General features: G+C 43.0%; 1 protein-coding gene across 1 annotated transcript in view; it reads left to right on the top strand.

The window, feature by feature from the left end:
- The first annotated feature begins 3100 nt into the window (after positions 1-3100).
- The window catches only part of LOC126092682 (uncharacterized), a 68968-nt gene continuing 48309 nt past the window's right edge, over positions 3101-23759 (top strand). The window contains exon 1 of the mRNA XM_049908404.1: positions 3101-3168. Within this exon, the coding sequence (XP_049764361.1) occupies positions 3101-3168 (68 nt within the window). The remainder of the gene's footprint in view (positions 3169-23759) is intronic.

The raw sequence follows: 23759 nt of genomic DNA, 5'->3' as shown, positions 1-23759 counted from the left end.
CTTCTGTTTACATTTCCAACCAAAGACCTTCGTAGTTCTTTGAGACTGGCTGCAAAATAGTGTTTTGTTTTTGCCAATGTTGATAACCATATTATTTTGTGAATTATTTGCACTGATGACATTGTAGACGTCATCATTGATTATTTTGTTACCTACAAAATGCATGTGATGCAACACGACAGAAAAATGATCCCGTGGCCACTGTAGGGATTTTTACTTTTACATTTATTTTTACTTTTACATTTATTTCTAATTTTCCTTTTATAACACGCAGAAAAAACTATGAGCCAAATACTGAAATAGTGCTTTCTTTTTGTGAGCTGCTACTCGACAATGCCACTCGTAACACGACACCTGCAACTCGTATTAATTCACATAAATTCACCTGATGCTGAAAGTTTAAACCTCTGAAGCGCGCAGTGGAAATTAAATAGACTGTTATTGGTAACAGCAGATTTGTTCTTTTTATGGATCGTTTGAAGTAGTCTCCATTCCTGTCCCTCGCTGGCTATCCTCGCTGCTACATCCTGCGCAATCCACTTTCTACCGTATGCTTAGGTGTGGCTCTGCGATTCTTTTTTTCTACCATCCGTTCAGCTGCAGTTTTCAGCACCCGGCTCGTTGCGTTAGACGTTCCCGACCAGTCTTCCTTCGATTCACTGTGTTCTGTATTAGCGATTATCTCCTCATTGACTCGTTACAGGGGGTTCTACTCGGTCAATACATTTGATTTTAAACAGCGTCCCGCAACATCTCATTTCAAGGGCTTCTAATCGTTTCATTTCTGTCTTATCATACAGAACGCCTAGTCATGCAGAGCAGTACTCTAAATATAGCTTTCCATGAATCTTGTTCTGGTCCAAAGGTGTATATATCTGAATGTTAGCAATTGTTTCTTTCTGTCGAACTTGTACTAGGTTATGGTCGCTATAAGCATTAGCACCTGAGTATCTCTTGGAGTTATTAACTTCACTACCAAATCTTTGTTTTACCAAAATATAGTCAAACAGATTGTTATATCCCTTTGCTTCTTCTACGCAAACGGTCTTTACCAAATTTATGCGAAAAGTGTATTCGCAACAATTGTGTCCAACGCTGAGTTCTATTAATGTTTCTGCCCCCTTACTTCGATTGACGAGATCCAACTCTCCCGTTATTTTCTCTTCCCTGTAAACGCCAACGACTGCATTCCACTCTCCAGTCTCCCATTATGATTATTCTCATGCCCTCTGACATTTTTTCATTAATTTTATCTCGTACTGCTTTAACGTCACCATCGCCTACATCTGTTGTTGACGTGCATACCTGTGTGTTTACGAAACCCATTCAGTTTCACCATCAACGTTCTTTTTGACTCTAGCGCAGTCAACCCTTTGTCTGTAACCAGTTTCCTTTGATCCCCACCACAAACTCCTCCTCTTCTCTCCGTCGCATTCACTGATTCCTAAAATACCTACCTGCATCCTTTTCGTTTTTACTTTTAGATTTTCTAGTACGCCACACTGCATTTGTGTTCTAATATTCCACGCGCACACTACGTAACGTCCTCATTTATTATGGTAGCTACTGAGGCGTAATTCCCACTCGGAGATCCGAATGGGAGGCTCTTTTACCTCAGGAATATGCTACCACAAATCTCTTACTCTTCGTGGTTGTTCACTGGCTTTTTGTGGAAAATATGTACGGCGACTCATCACTCAACGACTAAATATCTTGAGTTTAGATGAGCCTACATTAACTGTCAGTATTACTATTGAGTCAAAATCTGTTTAATTAATGTTGTAGAAAGATTATTGATTCGTTTGCTAAAAATATTCTCAACCTTTTTTATCAAAACGCAGCATATTCAGTTCCATACATCAAGGAGTATAACACTAGTGATAAATATTACACAAGGGCAAGAATTATTGGGAAAAGCAGAATCGTAGACGGTATTGGGTGTACATAGTGATGAAATTTAAATTAAAAATAAGTTGTTAAAGACAACTTAATTGAGTCGTTCATATTTTATTTCATTAAATTTGTCTCGAATACAGTCACTTCCACAGGAAAGTGTACGCCATAATTTTAAATGTAACATTCGCAGCGTCATCTGTGGTAGGGGTCTCGAATCTATAATCAATGCTCTTGTGCACAGTGTATAGATAAATAGTGTGAGAGTCGAATGCTTTGTTTTGCCGGTTACAGTTTAAAATGAGTGCAAAATATCTGAAGCGTCACGAGGCAGTGTTCCTTGTAAATCATCCAAAGAGACCAAAGCTTTCATATGGAGCTGCTGCTAAAATTCTTAGAAAGTGAAAGACATTCTTTGCGAAGTGGATCAGACGATATTTAGAGGTTGGAAACGTGGATGATTTATTAGAGAGAGGGCTAAGGTGCCAAGATATAACCGATAATGGAGGCGATTGGATTAACTATTAGGTAACTGTGCAATTAGTATTAACATGTATTTTCGTGTAAACATATTTATAATAGTGTCTTTTATTTCGTACAAATAACGGCGTAGACTTTGTTACGGAACTGACTATAAGCCATTAGAATTCAGCACAAATAATGATATCCATAGTTACAATATTAGAAGAAAACACGACCATCATTAGTTTTCATTAAAATTGATTTCAGCTCAGAAAAGAGTTAATATCGCTGCTTCCTCAATTTTTATCACTAATCCAATGATATTAAAAGCCTGACAGACAGTGAAGATAAATAAATCTGAAAAATTCCTTGTGAGCACCCTTATCTATTTCACAGAACAATTTCTTTTTTTTAGAAATTTGTATCTTATTTAACGTGAAAGTGCTACATGCATACTTGTGAAAAAATATTACATTAAATATTGTTTCCTATTATGCTACCCCATTTGTAAAAGGCCAGCATTCGGCTATGTTTAAATTCCAGTTAATTTAACATTCTGTAAACTGATGTATTTTGTTTCATTATGCAATATCGTGCAAAGCGAACCATGTAACATGGAACTAACGGAAGATGCAAAGAAAAATTACACGAAAATTTTGTTTTATTGAGAAAGTGATTGTGCTACGCACTTTGTGTAAGCGTGACGTACAGATGGAACCTGACTTTGTTGCAGGTATATTTCATCATGGACGCCTTCATGTCAACCTACATGAAGGACTACGTATGGCCCAAGCAACCACCAAGAGACACTGGGTAAGTTGTTCGGAGTACCACACAAGCAAGTAAGTCTCGGTAGCATCTCGTCCACATACTGCCGTCTTACTGCTCCCATGTCGACTTCCGGTGATTGTAATGTACCTGCATTTTCTGAGTGTAAAACTTTGCGGCAGTGGCGTTGATGACAATGATCCATGAACTACGAAAGCTGATATTCTTCACACCTGACATTCCGATATCAAGAGTTCTGCAAATTTTCCAGGAGCGATGACCCTCTAGCAAGAACCTGCTAGCTTGTAGCGATTACGAGATCAGGTTCGTGAGCACCTAAATTGTTGTATGAACCGTATCTCCCTCTAGTTAACGCTTTTACGTTCCGCTTCTCTGAACATGCCAAATTTAACCCTCCAAATGCGAAATATTTTTCAGTTTTGGGCACTATTATAATTAATAGTATTATATTCCTCTAGTTTACTCATGTTCCTGACTTAGTTTTAACTGCATCAGTATGACGTCTACAAGAGAACTGGCACTAGCGAACACACTAGTGTGCTCCCTATCCCAAACAAGAACCGTTCAGCTGGTCATCACCGAGAGACTGTTATCGGGACCTTAGAGACTGTTTTCGGGACCTTCTTGTTCACGTTGATTATTAATATTCTGGCAGAAAAAATCAATACTAACATCAGATTTTTTTAGATGATGCTATTATGTATAATGAAATGGAATGTGCGTGTGGCTAGGGGCTGCCGTCGGGTGGACAGGTCACCTGGTGCTAGTTTTTTTGCTGACACCACTGCGACGGCTTGCATGTCGATGAGGATGAAGTGATGACGAGATGAAGAGGGAAATACAGCGCTCAGTCCGGAGCGGATAAAATCTCCGACGCGGCTGTGAATCGAACCCGGGCCACTCCCCCGCATGGCATTCTGCCGCTCTCACCACTCAGCTACGGAGGTGGACACTGTCTGAAAAGAGCTCCACAACAACTCAGTCACATCTTGATAAGACTTCTATATGGTACAAACTTCGACAAATTTCTTTAAGTGTTTAAAAACATAAAATTAGACACTTGGCAAATCGCTGAAACGTAAAATCCTATGACCAAAAATACGGATGTGTCAAATCTGAAATCAGTCAACTCATAGAAATACATGGGTGTAGCAGTTTGTGGAGATATGAAGTGCGGATGTCGTAGAGGTAAAGCTGCGTGCAGACTTCGAGTCATTGACGGGATAATGGGAACTAGTAGTCAGTTGAAACGTCCCCTTAGAACAATTATATACGACTGTTCTTAAACTGACACACAATATTTTTAGCGCAACGCAATCTGACTTTCAAAAATCCCTACAAAAGAATGGCCCTGACTAACATTAACCTATACCTTTCACAAATCACTTACCTCACCAAAAATCTTCGTTACTCGAACTACTGCAATACAGCGAGCGCCACTACTGCCAGCTAAATAAAAGATTCAAACTACTGAAGGCACTAACTACTGATAGGCATAGTTAGCAGATGAAAGATTTTAATAGAGAACAAACAATGTATTTACCTTAATAATCATAATATATATAGCAGTTCATGCCATCCAGTATTACAAATTTCAAAACTCCGCCATCTCTCTCCCCACATCCACCACTGCTGGCGGCTCATCTCCAACTGCACAGCGCTCCGCGCTGTTCACATCCAGCTGCCCAACACTACAATGGCAGACAACAATGCAAACTATCCACAGACTGCACACAGCACAGCCAGTGATTTTCATACAGAGCGCTATGTGGCGTTACCAATTAAAAAACCTATACAGTCTACTTACATAGCCCCCATGCTCCCCACAATTTTACAAATTGTTTTGGGCAGTGGCCAATAATGATTTGAAAAATTTTTTCATAATTACAATAACAAAGATATCAAATGCACACACTTATTGATACAATGTTGGTCAAAAGCTAAAATTTTCTCACAGTCCATAAAGATAGTCCTAATCATTTACCATAATAGTAATTACGGTTTTTTTTTCACAAAGTCTCATTAGTAAAAGAAATTGCACACAGAAGTAGTGGATTTCCATGCAGTCTTGAAGAAGTAGTGTTGTCCTTCCAACGGAAAGACAGTGCTGACTCTTGACATGCTGACAGGTAATGGGCCACAACAGAGTAAACCCACAGCAGAGTCATTCGAAGTTTTGAAGAAGATTGGTAGGTAGGTCATCACAGAGCAGACCCACTGTAGTCCTGGTAGAGATTATGGTATTGGTGGGCCACCAGAGCTGCAGACCCACTGCAGTCCTTGTAGAAATAATGGTAATGGTGAGTCATCAAAGGTGTAGACCCACTGTAGTCCTTTTAGAAATAATGGTATTGGTGAGTCAGCAAAGATGCAGACCCACTGTAGTCCTTGTAGAGATGGCCAGCAGCCATCTGCTGCGACTGTGCAGGTGCACAATCACCATCGAAGAGTCTTGCAGAGAAGATAGCAAGTCCATAAACCACCAATTGTGCACGCACAAAGTCTTTGGAATTGTCCTTATTAGAATGGCAGCACGATTGGACACAGGATTGTTTGTCCGATTCCAAAGCGTTGCTGTGACACCTGACTGGCAGACACCTGAATACAGACGTCAGCTACCTAGTGATAGGCTGATTAAAAAGTCTCAAGAATTGTTATTACACGGGTTATCTAGAGATGTAGTTCCTTCTACGTGTTGCCCCATTAGCTGAATGGTCAGCGCGTTGGATTGCTACGCACCGGGGGTTGGGTTCGATTCCCGGCTGGGGAGGGAGATTTTCGCCCCTCGGGGTCAGGGTGTTGTGCTGTCCTTGATCCTCACTGTCGACGCGCAGGTCGCCCAATGTGGCGTCACACTCAATAAGACCTGCACTTGGCGGCCGAACTTCCCGTCTGGGAACTCCCGGGCACTGACGGCATACGATCGTTTCCATTTCCGATAAGGACGTCGTGGAGATGATCAGACAAATTAATGCGAGCGCAGAAGCGTTTAACCAGTGTACCAGCCTGCGCTCCGTACACGAGTGTAATGCACATAAACGCAAGCATGTGACACTGTGAAATGTGTCCTCTGCCACACTCTTCAGAGTCGTTTGCAAGGTGTAGACGTAGATGTAGACGTAGGTTAGCCGCCAATAGGTTGTAAAGTTTCCACGTTATCGCCACCATAAAACGCTTTGCAAGGAAACGCACCAAACAACGAAATGTTTTTCCAGTGCGAAAGTGCTACAAAGAGGTCGTTGGCCGCTGATTTAAAGACTAGCTGAGTGGTTACCAAGCAGAGAGTTAATAGCTGCACATTACAGCGATCGATAAAAAAGAATGAACAGATTTCAAGCAGAGAGGTAATAGCTGCACATTATAATGGTTGATAAAAAAGAAACAACAGATTTCAATTGTTCATTACAGACCAACTATAAAAGATAGAAAAAAACATTGCGCATTTCACTGGATAAAGGAAAGTTCATACCGTTGACACAGCTTCGTTGTTGTTTGTTTGTAGCAACATGCCGACTACAGCACAAGGGAAGTCATTCTGCCTGTCGGAATTTGCAGGAAGTCAATCCATTATTCAAGTGAAATGTGTAATCCCCTGCCGATTCAGCAAGAAGCCACGTCTGCACAAGAGATTTATGACTGGCATACAAAATTCTTGGAAGTAGGTTGCATGTACAAACGGAGGAGCACTGTTCGACCACACCCATCTGATGAAAACGTCGCCGTGCGGGGTAGCTGCGCAGTCCCCGCCCGGTCTATGGCGGCTTGTCACGGTTCACGCGTCTTCCCCCGTCGGAGGTTCCAGTTCTCCTTCCAGTATGGGTGTGAGTGTGGTCCATAGCGTTAAGGTAGTTTAAGTAGTGTGTAAGCCTAGGGACCGATAACCTCAGGAGTTTGGTCCCATAGGAACTTACCACAAATTTCCAAAAATGAAAATGTCAACCGTATTGGAGATGAGTTCACACGGAGCCCCCGTAAGTCCACAAGACGGGCAGGTCAGGAGCTCCAGTTTCCTCAAACAACGATGTGGCATGTCGTGAAACGACGCCCTGCATATGAGGTCTTACAAGTTGCAGTTACTGCAGCAGTTGCGTCCCACTGACCGTAACAGAAGGTGCGAATTTTGCATTTCATTTCTCCAGGATATGGCAGGGGACACATTTTACAAACGACTCAACTTTTCCGAAGAATCGACGTGTCATCTATCGGGTGAAGAAAACCGTCACAGTGTAAGAATTCCGAGGTCACAGAATCCCGGCGTCGTCGTAAAACATGAAAGAGACTCACCGAAACTGAATGTGCTTTGAGTCGTTTCTGTTCACAAAGTTTATGGTCCTTCATTTCTGTAGGAGTAAACTGTTACAGGGATGTCATACCTGGATAGGCTGCAAAACTGGTTGTTTCTTCAACTCCACAAAGATTCCAATGATTTCACCTTGAGGTGCGACGTGGTCTTAACATCATCATCCCACAACAGTGGACTGGAAGAGGTCGATAACAAGAGCTTGTTCATTGCTTTTGGCCTCCCAGGCCATCAGACCTCACACCTTGCGATCATTTCCTGTGGGGTCGTGGTCCCACCTATGGCAGCAACTCTTCAAGAACTGAGAAATCGAATTGTTGAAGCTGTCGGTTAATAAACAGGGACCTGTTGATTCGTGTATGGAATGAAATGGACTACTGTTTCGATGTTTCTCGAGCAACGCTACAACACCCTCAGTGGCATTGTAGTGAGAAGAAAGTACTTCTCTGGGCGGTATCACTAACCTGCTGTCTTGCTGCTTCGGTAAGCCCCTCGTAGCACAGTAGTAGCGCTCAGTCGCCAGGTTCTATGTAGGTGGTGATCCTACTGAAGTGGAGTGTTTAGGGATACCAGTTGTTAATTGTCAACAACGTTTGAACTACACTTGTTTTAATACAGGATCAGTATTTGCAATATGGCGGCCGTTATATTGAACCCTTTACACACATTAACACAGTTTTCTGACTTTACATAATGATAGACACTACCCACGACACGTGGCGTACTTATAACTAATAACTCCACATTATATCTTGCTTAACATCTGAAATATGCACTCCTGACCGTTCTTTTAGAGCCGCCCCGGTTACTCGACCGTGCGTTTTGTGTGGCTCCTCGTGACTGACTCGCCCTGTCTTCCCGAAGGACAAGGGAGACCCCGCCTTTCTCCCTCAGCCAACAGGGACACTTCTCTCGTTTCCTACAAACACACACACACACACACACACACACACATATATATATATATATATATATATATATATATATATATATATATATATATATATATATACAGGGTTATTACAAATGATTGGAGCGATTTCACAGCTCTACAATAACTTTATTATTTGAGATATTTTCAAAATGCTTTGCACACACATACAAAAACTCAAAAAAATTTTTTAGGCATTCACAAATGTTCGATATGTGCCCCTTTAGTGATTCGGCAGACATCAAGCCGATAATCAAGTTCCTCCCACTCGAAAGCATCATTGATGCGAGCTCGCAGTTCTGGCACGTTTCTTGGTAGAGGAGGTTTAAACACTGAATCTTTTACATAACCCCACAGAAAGAAATCGCATGGCGTTAAGTCGGGAGAGCGTGGAGGCCATGACATGAATTGCTGATCATGATCTCCACCACGACCGATCCATCGGTTTTCCAATCTCCTGTTTAAGAAATGCCGAACATCATGATGGAAGTGCGGTGGAGCACCATCCTGTTGAAAGATGAAGTCGGCGCTGTCGGTCTCCAGTTGTGGCATGAGCCAATTTTTCGCGGGCTACGCGTGAAACTTGCCCGCACGCGTTCCACCGTTTCTTCGCTCACTGCAGGCCGACCCGTTGATTTCCCCTTACAGAGGCATCCAGAAGCTTTAAACTGCGCATACCATCGCCGAATGGAGTTAGCAGTTGGTGGATCTTTGTTGAACTTCGTCCTGAAGTGTCGTTGCACTGCTATGACTGATTGATGTGACTGCATTTCAAGCACGACATACGCTTTCTCGGCTCCTGTCGCCATTTTGTCTCACTGCGCTCTCGAGCGCTCTGGCGGCAGAAACCTGAAGTGCGGCTTCAACCGAACAAAACTTGATGAGTTTTTCTACGTATCTGTAGTGTGTCGTGACCATATGTCAATGAATGGAGCTACATTGAATTTATGAAATCGCTTCTATCATTTATAATAGCCCTGTATATGCCAATGGGCGTTCAGATCGCTGTTGCTAGGCGGATCTGACGTCACGTTTGCTGACATTGTGACGGAAGTTTGTCTCGGAACACTGTCTGAGCTTGTAAGATCCTACTCCCAAATAGTCGGATCTTGTCCCTAAGGTTGCACAACACTGCCTCCTATGATTTCACCACTAATGCTCTTTGCTGATGTTTAATTGTTAAATGTACATTTAGCCGGGCTGCTACTGAGCATTCCTGATCGCATAGATTGGCTTAAACACGTGAAGGGAAGGCACAAATACATTATAACGCATGGTGCTCATGTTAAGTGAGTGCAATAGTGTGTCTGCGAACAGAAAACTTCGAACCTTTCTCTATGCAGTGACATGAGCAATATGTTTCAATCTTTCATAGTTCGTCTGTAATAAACAATTGAAATCTGCTTTGTATATTTGAATCGCTCTGCATGTTCTGTCTGTTCGTCAACCTCGGTAGAGAGGGTACCTCTCTATGACCGAAACATACAGGAGCTGGACAAAAATATGGAGACGCCGGCAGAAGTGCATGCTTGAACATACATGAAGATGCTAGCCAAACCTGGATGTGCAGTGTTGTGGTTGACTTCGGACGACGGATATACAGTGGCTTCTCTACGTTGCACGAATCAGCCGTGGTCGGAGCAGTGTTCTGTGCGGGTGTGACTACATTATGTCGGAGCTAAATGAATTCGAACGTGGGCAAACTGTTGGTGCTCGGATGATAGGTGCTTCCGTAAGAAAAGGAGCCGAAGTGTTCTGTGTTTCAAGACGCATAGTATCGAATATTCACACAACATACAGGGAAAGCGGAAGAACATCATCCGATAAGTCACAACGTGGGCGAAAGTACACTACTGGTCATTAAAATTGCTACACCAAGAAGAAATGCAGATGATAAACGGGTATTCATGCGACAAATATATTATACTAGAACTGACTATTGATTACATTTTCACGCAGTTTGGGTGCATAGATCCTGAGAAATAAGTACCCACAACAACCACCTCTGGCCGTAATAACGGCCTTGATACGCCTGGGCATTGAGTCAAACAGAGCTTGGATGGAGTGTACATGTACAGCTGGCTGCCCATGCAACTTCAACACGGTACCACAGTTCACCGAGAGTAGTGACTGGCATATAGTGACGAGCCAGGTGCTCGGCCACCATTGATCAGACGTTTTCAATTGGTGAGAGATCTGGAGACTGTGCATCTCAGGGCGGCAGTCGAACATTTTCTACATCCAGAAAGGCCCGTACATGACCTGCAACATGCGGTCGTGCATTATCCTGCTGAAATGTAGGGTTTCGCAGGGATCGAATGAAGGGTAGAGCCACGGGTCGTAACACATCTGAAATGTAACGTCCACTGTTGAAAGTGCCGTCAATGCGAACAAGAGGTGACCGAGACGTGTAGCCAATGGCATCCCATACCATCACGCCGGGTGATACGCCAGTATGGCGATGACGAATACGCTCTTCCAACTTGCGTTCACCGCGATGTCGCCAAACACGGATGCGACCATCATGATGCTGTAAACAGAATCTGGATTCATCCGAAAAAAATGGCGTTTTGCCATTCGTGCACCCAGGTTCGTCGTTGAGTACACCATCGCAGACGCTCCTGTCTGTGATGCAGCGTCAAGAGTAACCGCAGCCATGTTCTCCGAGCTGATAGTCCATGCTGCTGCAAACGTCATCGAACTGTTCGTGCAGATGGTTGTTGTCTTGCAAACGTCCCAATCTGTTCACTCCGGGATCGAGACGTGGCTGCACGATCCGTTACAGCCATGCGGATAAGATGCCTGTCATCTCGGCTGCTAGTGATACGAGGCCGTTGGGATCCAGCACGGTTTTCCGTATTACCCTTCTGAAGCCACCGATTCCATATTCTACTAACAGTCATTGGATCTCGACCAACGCGAGCAGCAATGTCGCGATACGATAAACCGCAATCGCGATAGGCTACAATCCGATCTTTATCAATGTCGGAAACGTGATGGTACGCATTTCTCCTCCTTAAACGAGGCATCACAATAACGTTTCTCCAGGCAACGCCGGTCAACTGCTGTTTGTGTATGAGAAATCGGTTGGAAACTTTCCTCATGTCAGCTCGTTGTAGGTGTCGCCACCGGCGCCAACCTTGTGTGAATGCTCTGAAAAGCTAATCATTTGCACATCACAGCATCTTCTTGCTGTCGGTTAAATTTTGCTTCTGTAGCACGTCATCTTCGTGGTGTAGCAATTTTAATTGCCAGTTGTGTATGTCGAGTCATCGTGACAGACGTTCATTGAATTCGAATGTGACCGAAAATAAGATGGCGGAAATTGCAAAAGTCACTGCAGAACTGAATGTCGCTCTAGCAAACCCTGTCCTCACGAAAACAACAAGAAAGGAGTTCCACAAGTAGGCAACTGCCGTGCGAGTTGGAATTCCAAAACCACACATCAGTGATTCAATTGCCCGTTACAAGAAAATGTGCTGCCGTAACCATAAATCATGGACTATACAGAAATGGAAGAATGTCATTTTGTCGCGTAAGTCCTGCTGCACATTGTTTCCAGCCCCGGGGCGAGGCTACGTTCCAAAAGTAAAACGTGGCGGCGGTTCAGTGAAAATTCAACAGCTATGTCGTGCTGTTCCATGGGCCCCACGGTTACTCTGCAAGGTAGCATTACTGTCAAAGATCGTATGATTTGGCTAACCAGGCCCATCCAGTGTTACAATATTTGTTCCTCTATGGTGATTCCGTGTTCCAAGGCGACAGGGCACCTGTTCACACAACTCGCGCTGTCGAGAATGGCTTTGTGAGCACGAGGATGAATTGTAGCTTCTTCCCTGGCCAACAGGGTCAGCAGATCTCAATATTATTGAGCCTTTATGCTCTACTTGGAGAGAAGGTTGCGGGACCACCAACCATCTCCATCTTCGTCGCCTGAACTTGTCACTGTTTTGCGCGAAGAATGGTACAAGATTCCTTGAAAACCACACAGGACGTGTATTTATCCATTCAGAGAAGGCTTCTAATGCCAACGAGTTTTTTTTACAATACATTAAAATCCATAGAGAAGAAATAAAAACTTTGAGGTTCGCCGATGACATTGTAATTCTGTCAGAGACAGCAAAGGACTTGGAAGAACAGTTGAACGGAATGAATAGTATCTTGACAGGAGGATATAAGATGAACATCAACAAAAGCGAAACGAGGATAATGGAATGTAGTCGAATTAAGTCGGGTGATGCTGAGGGAATTAGATTAGGAAATGAGACACTTACAGTAGTAAAGGAGTTTTGCTATTTGGGGAGCAAAATAACTGATGACGGTCGAAGTAGAGAGGATATAAAATGTAGACTGGCAATGGCAAGGAAAGCGTTTCTGAAGATGAAAAATTTGTTAACGTCGAGTATAGATTTAAATGTTAGGAAGTCGTTTCAGAAAGTATTTGTATGGAGTGTAGCCATGTATGGAAGTGAAACGTGGACGATAAATAGTTCAGACAAGAAAAGAATAGAAGCTTTCGAAATGTGGTCTAGAGAAGAATGCTCAAGATTAGATGGGTAGATCACATAACTAATGAGGAGGTATTGAATAGAATTGGGGAGAAGAGGAGCTTGTGGCACAACTTGACTAGAGGAAGGGATCGGTTGGTAGGACATGTTCTGAGACACCAAGGGATCACCACTTTAGTATTGGAGGGCAGCTTAGAGGGTAAAAATCGTAGAGGGAGACCAAGAGATGAATGCACTAAGCAGATTCAGAAGGATGTAGGTTGCAGTAGGTACTGGGAGATGAAGAAGCTTGCACAGGATAGAGTAGCATGGAGAGCTACATCAAACCAGTCTCAGGACTGAAGACCACAACAACAACAATATACGGGGCGTTCGAAAAGTCTCTCTGCAGTGCCGTATGGTTGTTAGCCGCGCGTGCCGTATGCCGCATTGAATATACCGAAATGAAACTCAGTGAAATACAAGTTATTAATTTATTTGATATTCATTTTTACCTACAAATTTTCACATTAAATGTTGAAAGTGTTCCCCCTGCTGTCGAATACACAATTCAATTCGTCTAATCGTGTTTCCAAACACAAGCTGTAACATTTCTTTGTAACAGAGGCAGCGAAAGTGGATATTGCAGTTAACAATTCATCGCTGTATTTTGGACGGTTTTTATTGACAGTTGCATTCGCTGCACCCCAGAAGAAAAAGTCAGGTGGTGTTAGGTCAGGCGATCGTGGAGGCCAAAGTCCCTGTGAAATTATGTGATCACCAAAAACATTAGCAAGCAGTGACATTGAAACGCGACCAGTATGAGCGGTTGTACCATCTTGCTGAAAATAACCGTTCAGTATTTCACTTAACACAAGTTCTCCTATGAATAGGTACAGAATATCACTGCAGTATCGTTGTGCGTTTATTGTTTCGTTGAAAAATATGGGACCCACAATTCGACGTCTAGAAATTGCAATCCAAACTCCTATTTTCACAGAATGAAGTGGTTCCTCGTGAATACACAATGGATATGAGGTACTCCACATACGAGAATTATGCGATTTCATGTACCTCGATAAATGAAACCACGCCTCATCAGTGAAAAACGTTTCATTAAGAGTAAACCCCTCCATTTCGTTGAACGGAATTTTTGAAACATTGACAATAATGCAGTGTCTTGCCGTGATCAGTATTTTTCAGTTCTTGCAAGACTTCACTTTGTATGGGAAAAGTTCTAATTTTTTCCTTACAGCTGTGTGGGCCGTTCTGACACTAACATCGATTACCTGGGAGAGTTTTCCTATTGACTTGTTCGGACTCATGGACATTTTATCGGAAATATCGAGAAGTGTATCGTCAGACAAAACGCTAGGACGACCACTTCTCGGTGCATCTGTCACTGAACGCGGACTTCGAAATTTGTTAATCATATCTCGCGCAGCATCGCGATTTGGGGAAAACTGAATCAAATGTTTGACGAACTGAAAGTGTGCATTTACCGCCAGCTTTGAACACTTGTTCGACTAAAAATGACACTGGCTGAGATAAACGAAACAGTGGAATGTTGGGGGAGTCCACTTTAAGGGAAGTAACCCAGGCAGGCGAACAATCATACGGCACTGCGGAGAGACTTTTTGAACACCCCGTATTAGGCCTGGTAATGCGTTCAGTTTTTGATGTTTCCATATTTTTATCCAACTCCCGTATGTCTAGATCTACATATATGCTCTGCAAAGCGCTTTGAAGTCATGGCAGAAAGCACTTCCTATTGTAACACGAATTACTGTTTTTTCCCGTTACATTCTCGTATAAAGCGCAGGAAGGTAAATTACGCGGACGAACGGACAGAGCCTCTAACGTTCCACTTGTAATTCTCTGCTTGGTTCCCGCAGAGCAAGCCCTTTAATCAGCAGGCAGCGAACTCTATGCGGACTCTGCTGAGGCCGGAATGTGCGAACTGCGTGCTTCAGCGAGGCGAATGCACCCGCACGTGGTTCTCGGACGTTCCCACTGCTCCTAAGAAGAATTTCAATAATATGAAAGGATTGCCTAGGTCAAATCGATTAACAGATCCTACCATTGTAGTACAGTTCCATGCAGTTCGCTGCATCGTGTTTACTCCTCCATCCAATGCTTTACCCGCTTTCGATGCACAAAAAATGGCTCTGAGCACTTTGGGACTTAACATCTAAGGTCATCAGTCCCCTAGAACTTAGAACTACTTAAACCTAACTAACCTAAGGACACCACCATGCCCCAGGTAGGAGTCGAACCTGCGATCGTAGCGGTTGCGCGGTTCGAGACTGAAGCGCCTAGAACCGCTTGGACACCTTTCGATGTACAGACCTCACTGAGATACACACCCAAACTGTCTCGAGATTCACATCCAAGTGCTACCTGTCTCGTGAAGTTGAATAGAAACAGCCACACACCCTCACATACTTTCAAAATACAGCGCAACGGAAAATAATTGACGCCTGTATAGCTTGTACTTTAATATTTCACACTATATGCTGATTCGTACAGGACACTGAATGAAACTGAACGTGTGTTATCTTTCTCATCACAGGATACAGTGGTGCAAATGAGGTTGTTTCCTGTCTTTCAACCGTAATATGTAAACCACCTCCCTCAACAAATAAGTCATGAATGTCACTTTCAAGTAGCATAAAAATAATGTGAGCGAAATCCATCCGCACGATATGTAACCAACAGCAATCGGCAGAACATAACCCGTTCACCTACCTTGACTTGACCTGGGAGCTAATACAATGCAAAAAAAGTCGCTGGTTATCAATGTCTTACGAGGTCGGACAGGTATATATCTGATGTATACCTCACGCCTGCCGTCCCTTGGCAATACATCAGCACAATTGAAAATGGCAACATTGTCGATTGCCGAAATATTGTGCCGTTTGTACACTTACGCCGGGCTGTTCACCCAAGATTTATTTCGTCAAGGTGGTCACTGTTTGCTATTTTTGAATACATATTTTATGTTGCTCCTTGCTGCTTTCAGTAGTCCTTCACTGTCCCTCATCTCTTTCCGAAAATTAAAAAGTTCACCACAACTTTCAGAATATCCCACTTTTATTTGAAGTTGTCTTTCGCTGCCGGCCGCGGTGGCCGTGCGGTTCTGGCGCTGCAGTCCGGATCCGCGGGACTGCTACGGTCGCAGGTTCGAATCCTGCCTCGGGAATGGGTGTGTGTGTTGTTCTTAGGTTAGTTAGGTTTAAGTAGTTCTAAGTTCTAGGGGACTTATGACCTAAGATGTTGAGTCCCATAGTGCTCAGAGCCATTTGAACCATTTTGTCTTTCGCTAATGCCATAGACATCCGATTTCTGTCTTCTGAGCACTGGTCTTCATCCTACTGATGTTTCTTTCATTAAATGAGTTATGGGTAAGAATTGAAAATATGTGTGATATAAGCCTAAACAGGTGAGAATGGGAAATGTCAATTATGGTCTGCTGCTTAAAGAAATCTATCCAGATCTGATATTCAGGTTTACTTTCATCAAGTCCAGCATATGCATTGCGGAAATCACAGGATTCGTGTTATAACTGATGTCCATCCAGACTGAGATTCAATTTGTTGGAAACCTTTAAAACATACTGCCCCTGCAGACGAAAATATTCTTATTCTTTAAGAGAAAAACTTGTAAGTAGACTGATTATATTGTTCTGAAAAACATATAGTTTTGGTACAAATAACCACTGCAACGTGACAAGAAAGATTGTGCATCATTTTCAAAACTCTGCCTCTAATGTTGTTCGTATTTCTTCAAGGATTACATGAATTTTCTTTCCTAAGAATTTATTTAACTTGCTCTTAATGTCACGTATTATTCTTTCCGACTCATCAGAAGTAACTGTGCTGTTTTCCAGTTTTCTAGCAGAAGTTTCAATCTGGGGCAAAACACGCTACTGAAAACGTACATGTTCAGTTGCTCCACGTTCTTGACCTCACAAACTGCCAAATCAATACTGAACAATCTTCCTCTCTTTAAATTAAAATTTGACTTGATAGAAGGCCAGCAGTATACAATTCTGTCAACTCCAGGAAATAGTGAGAGCCATCTTGTACGGACGTGTCGTAATATTTCCTTAAATTCTATTTCCACAAAGTCTGAAAATCTTCTCAGTGACTGAACATTTAATGTAGAGGGATTAAATTAAATGTAGAAATAATGCCCCTACAACGTAATGAAATGTCTTAACACTATGTTTCTCGGTATTATTTATGAAATCTGCAGTTAGCTCTCAAAATGAATGTATTTTCGTTTTTCAGTAAGAAAAAAATCGAGCTTTTTTCCATAGTTCACTGTAGCAATGTTGGCACTGTATGCACTCACTCAATTCAAATGAAAGCCAATATCTTTTGTAATGTTCTTTATTGTATGAAAAATGTCTTTGTGGATTTCTTCGGAGTTTTCATAAAAATCTAGCAATCTCTGGCGTATTCTTTATTTAACATCAAAGTACTGAATTACATATAGAAAAGTTTTTATATTTCCTCAGTTTGAAGCATCTGAGGACACAAAAATAAAAAGCTTTATGAAGCTCGCTTACGGCTTCATCTTAACTGTATTGGCCAAGAATATTTTCCGAGATAACCGTTGCCCTAGTTCTTCCACGAAATTTTAATTGCAATATTACTGTCTGGAAACAATGAATGATCCAACTTCATTTGACATTCCAATGATTTGTAGCTAAGGTCATATTTTACACTGTGATAAACAGATGCAACTGCAGCATGTATGATGGCATCTTCTTCAAATGTATGTTTCTTCAAAAAGAAAATTGCAAATTGTTTTAGTTTTACGACACTGCTGTAGTGTCATAGTTGTTTCCTGATGATCCATTATAGCTTTACCTCTTTCAAATTTTAACGAAAACGTGGCTGGGCAAATCACAACTCCGTTGTCAAGTCGTTTTTCGTCATCAGTCATGTGGAAATATCTTTGTTTTCTAGGCAGTCTTTGTTGAAAGCCGTACGTCTTTTAACTTTCTTCTTCGGAACATACTAACTTGACGAACTGTCTTCATGAATAGTGGAAGGACGAAACTTATTTTCTCTGAACGCCGGTCCTTTCTAATTCTAAAATACTCAGACTGGACGTATAGCCTGTTGGATACTTAACTAATTTAAGAGGGAAATGCGCATATTGAACCATGTATAATGATTTGGGGGAGGGGGGGGGAATTCACACATCATTCGTTCTCTTCGTTCGCATGATTCGCAAATTCGGCACAAGACGGGATAAAAGTGTGTCCCGAGTCGCTGCACCCATGTTCGTGGAAAGTACTTCGATTTCTTGGACAGTCCCGCCAAAAATTGGACGGATGGAAACGCTAAGCACGCCTAAAGATAAGGCGTGTCAGCACGATGCGCCTTTCCTCATGCGCTATCGCTAACGCGTGGGAACAAAAGCGGGTGATGGCTTATGTGTTACAGAACACGGTCCCCTGTGGCTCGCGTACCCGGCAGTTGGACAGCAGGCATTTTATATCTGAGGTGTTACGGCTTCTGGCTTTGCTGTGTCTTTGGGGTCTCTGCGGCGTTATCTTTCAACAAGATAACGCAAGACAGTAAATTTCCCTGCTGTCGTGACATACCTCGATAAAGTAAGCGTCCGACAGTTGCTCTGACAGGACATTCTTATGATGTCTCACACATTGAAACATCTGGGCATGGGTTTCCGAGAGAGTTTCTTGTCAGCACTGGAACGGATGAATCGTATCTGTGATCCACGCTCAGTTGCACTCGATGCCCATTTGGGTTTGAGATGATAATGCTGCTTGAGGTGACACAGCGGTGTACCATCCTTTGCACTTTGTATAAACTCAAAATATAAATTTTATCATGTTTTCTTCCTAGTACACAATATATGCACTGTAAGTAATATTTCGTTACTTGCTGTCCTTAACGTCAGCGATGTAAATGAGAGGTTCTCACGCTGTTGGGAGCCAGTAGGGTGGGATTCACAATGGTAACACTTCTCCGTGACGTTATTATGACCTATACATTCCCAGTTTCGACCGTCGGGTACGTTTATTAACTTTCGTGGTCGAATGGAGTCCGACTGCGAAGAGCCTCCTGTGGAACGGTCATTCATCTTGTGGTTACGGAGAGATAACATCGCGATGGGCCTACAGTATCACTTGGGAGTTGGCACCATCATCGTGATAATACATGTCACTACGTAGGGAATGTTATGGTAATAGCAATTCATCGATGTGAAAAAATGTACTGGTTCCTGGTTTGATTATCTAATTATTGCCGAGCTTGAGAGTGTTGTGTGGATAACACGGCTATGTTCTTTACAGAAATAGTCTGCAAACACCCAGCCATTGTGTGTGCATCGCTATTATTATTTGACCTGTTTATTGACTTCATTTTAATTGATCTTTTTGTTTAATTGAGGGCCACATATGTAGCGTAATTTTACCTAGTTTAATATTCAGAATTATACGTGCTTTGCACACCAGAATATTAAATGTAGTATTGCCATGAAATTCTTTTGAAATCGTCAGAAGGTTGTAAATAAGGAGTACCGTTGTGACTGTGGTAGCCATTCATGCTCACGAATTAAAGCACAACTCATATCTTCAATTGGTACATTCACTGCAGGTTTGGAAACGATTCTTATCTTTTCTTTCTTTGAAAGTGAGAACCTACCAACTTCATACCCGTTACTTACATACCGCAATTATCTGTTACAAAAAGTACTTAACAGTAAGCTTCCTCAGTGATAAAAGTGTGGTGACTGTGTGAAGTATGTTCCAGTTTCTGCGAAAAATTACAATTCACTGCAAGGAAAATGAACTTCTTCCTTTGCTCTTGAAAGTAACTGAAGCAATGAGAAAAGAACAACAGCAGGTCATTCTTGTACCAGCACCAGAATACACTTCGTCTGCATAGGTAAAGGGTTTTCTTGTATGGAAAATCAGTACACGGCTGCGACTAAATAACCTATTAATTATTTTTCAACTGTATCAGTCTTTTCTGTGCTTTTATTTTGAATGGTACTTTGTTTTACCAGATGATGAACGTATTTTGAACGTTTACGGTATATGTGTGTTTCATGCTTGATTTGTAAATCACTGATACTGACAACTCACTGCTGGGAGAGAGCGCTTTTATACAGGGTGTTCTGAAATTCCCTTTACGCTCTTGTAGCCTTTCAGAGTGGAGTGAGTACTTAATATTTTGAATAGGAACCCACGTCCGAATCGTACCATTTCCGTACTACAGCCGTTTGAAAATATGTTTGCTGGGTAAGAATGCAATAGGATAGTCATGTTCAAATGTGTGTAAATTCCTAAGGGAACAAACTGTTGAGGTCATCGGTCCCTAGATTAAACTAACTTATACTAACAACAACACACACACATATGCCCGAGGGAGGACTCAAACCTCGGGCGGGAGGGGCCGCGCAATCCGTGCCACGGCGCCTCAAACCAAGCGGCCACTCCACGCGGCTGGATAGTCATGGTGGAGGCACCTACGTCGGATCGACTGAAGTCAAGTCTCATTCACATGTCTGTGAGTGTTAGAGCGTCATGGTTGTGTACATGTTTGCAGAATACACCGGCATGGTCCTTCTGTATGCCGAAGCTCGTGGCTTATCATCTTTATGAAGATCGTTGTGCACAACGTCCGAGTCCATCGAATACCCTTTTCGCCACAGTTACGCAACAGCTTCGAGAAGGAGTACCTTCATCGTCAGCAGGCGTGACGGTGGTTCTATAAGGACATGCCGCACACAACAGCGTTTGTGGAAACTGATTAAGTTTCCTTTTTGTTTCTTTGATTATTAAGGAGTGGAATTGCTAAGCAAGTGATGTACTGGGTCACGCCTAATTAATTACTTGCAAAAACTGTCGCGTTACCAAGATGTCTTCAAATGGTTGTAGCACGGAAATGATACGTTTCCCGACGTGGATTCCAATTCAAAAGGTTATCTATTCAGTTTGTAACGGGAATTTCCGAATACCCTGCATGTATATAACATCGAATATAGCAGAACATACTTTCCTTAATAAGGTCCCAGAATCTTTTAGATAATCGAAAAAAAAATTAAAAATAACGGTACTCAAACAGATGCACCAGCTACACACATTTTCATAACTCAACAGTCTAACCACTACGCCATTGTGTACACTTGCAACTGGGCCCTCGGTTTTACCTTTAAACGCCATGAAGAAATAAACTGCCATTATGTTTGTACCTTACATTTAACTGTAACAAAATCGTAACAACAACGACGCGTTTTCGATAACCACTAAGCCACTGTGGACACTTGCAACTTGGATCTCGGTTTTACCTTTAAACACCATGAAGAGATAAACTGCCGTTATGTTTTTACCTTACGTTTAGCTATAACAAATCGTAACAACAACGACGCGTTTACGATATATTGTCAATATTTAAGGCTGCATATATTCATAGAACATACTAGTTTAAAAACTATCAAATACGACTTCTCCCACTTCTCAGAACTTGATACGACCACGAAAGTCAGTAGACATTCCCAGATGGTCGCAACGAGGCATGTACACGTACGAGGCCCACGAGAAAGACGAGCCGCGGCGGGTACGTCACGAAGGTGGCCCGAGTCCGCTCGCTCAGCTCAGCAGAAAAAATAAGTTTCTACACTTCTTAACTCGTAGCTAGTGTTTACGTACAACTACTGAAATCCACTATTATGGAGTCTTACTGTTTATTTGACCTTCAACGATAGGAAGTCCATGGACCAACCAACAATTTGTTACGGCTGCACTGCGGTACAACAAAATTAAAATTGTACCATTAGGATTATTGGTTGCATGAGGCATCACGTCTTGTATGAAATGAGGACTGTTAAGCAGAAGAGAGTAACTGCTGTAAACAAGCCGTTATACCATTCCTGTCGAGCATTGATCTCGAATTAAAGCATAGTGCAAAGTTGGGTATTTTATTATAGACACATCAAAAAAAGTTTCGCATCACCCTGGTTCCCAAAACTCCTGAAGAGAGACGTTGACTGTGGATATTGTATCACAGACACAGCCCCTTTCACTCTTCAGATATGTCACTAACCCCGCCCAAGGATGTAAACAACCATGCATGAGCGACGCCTATTAGACGCAGGGGGTCCGACAACCGATCAGTTCCAGTCATTCCACCAGGAAAGACGTACACGGCTCGTGTTGTCGGCAGTTCAACCATGCCTAGACGGTAAATACCACAGTTTGATTGCGTCCGCATTGGTACTTTATGCCAGGAATGGCTCTCAACAAGGGAAGTGTCCAGGCGGCTCTGAGTGAACCAAAGCGATGTTGTTCGGATATGGAGGAGATACAGAGAGACAGGAATTGTCGATGACATACCTCGCTCAGGCCGCCCAAGCGCTACTACTGCAGTGGATAACTGCTACCTACGGATTATGGCTCGGAGGAACCCTAACAGCAACACCGCCATGTTGAATAATGCTTTTCGTGCAGCCACAGGACGTCGTTTTACGACTCAAACTGTGCACAATAGGCTGCGTGATGCGCAACTTCACTCCCGACGTCCATGGCGAGGTCCACCTTTGAAACCACGACACCATGCAGCGCGGTACAGATGAGCCCAATAACATGCGCAATGGACCGCTCAGGATTGGCATAACGTTCTCTTCACCGATGAGTGCCGCATATGCCTTCAACCAAACAATCGTCGGACGTGTTTGGAGGCAACCCGGTCAGGCTGAACGCCTTAGACACACTGTCCAGCGAATGCAGCAAGGTGGAGGTTCCCTGCTGTTTTGGGGTGGCATTATGTGGGACCGACGTACGCCGCAGGTGGTCATAGAAGGCGGCCTGACAGCTTTGCGATACGTGGACGACATCCTCCGACCGATAGTGCAACCATATCGGAAGCATATTGGCGAGGCATATGTCTTTGTGGACGACAATTCGCGCCCCCATCGTGCACATCTTGTGAATGACTTCCTTCAGGATAACGACATCGCTCGACTAGAGTGGCCAGCGTGTTCTCCAGACATGAACCCTATCGAACATGCCTGGGGATAGATTGAAAAGGGCTGTTTATGGACGGTGTGACCCACCAATCACTTTGAGGAATCTACGCCGAATCGCCGTTGAGGAGTGGGACAACAGTGCCTTGATGAACTTGCGGATAGTATGCCACGATGAAAAGAGGCATGCATCGATGCAAGAGGACGTGCTACTGGCTATTAAAGGTGCCGGTGTGTACAGCAATCTGGATTACCACCTCTGAAGACCTCGCTGTATCGTCGTACAACATGCAATGTTTCATGAGAAATAAAAAGGGCGGAAGTGATGTTTATGTTGATCTCTATTGCAATTTTTTCTACAGGTTCCAGAACTCTCGGAACCGAACTGATGCAAAACTTTGTTTGATGCGTGTATTACTAGTAATAAGTAAGTCTCTGTTGTAAGATGTCGTGGACCCCTGACCTTCATTGCTTTCATATCCCGCCCTCACAATCATATTCCGCACATCAAGACGCTTCACTCGAACCCAAACTCGATAAGATAAAGTCAATGTTGTATGAATTCATGCATACGATATGCAATTAACAAGTAAGCGCACCGCGGTTGAAATACTCGAGGCTGGCGTACACACATACATTCCAGACACAACGGTCACAGAAGCTTTTAGTTCAGGAGAGAAACCGCACAACGGGACGCCAGTCCCTTCAGAGGACGACCCAGCCTATGTCAGCCGGTGACCGCCCATGTAGCAGACAGTGTACGCCCGAGTGAAAAGGGGGGAATGACCCTGTGTTCGGCTTAAAAGCAAATTCCGCTACATTGTGTGGGAGTGGCAAGCCTACGCATTCTTTACACATAGCACGCAGTTTCAGAGATTTTCACCTGGAGACA

This window comes from Schistocerca cancellata, chromosome 7, assembly GCF_023864275.1.
Source record: "Schistocerca cancellata isolate TAMUIC-IGC-003103 chromosome 7, iqSchCanc2.1, whole genome shotgun sequence".
NCBI lineage: Eukaryota > Metazoa > Arthropoda > Insecta > Orthoptera > Acrididae > Schistocerca > Schistocerca cancellata.
This window is presented reverse-complemented; position numbering and strand designations above follow the sequence as displayed.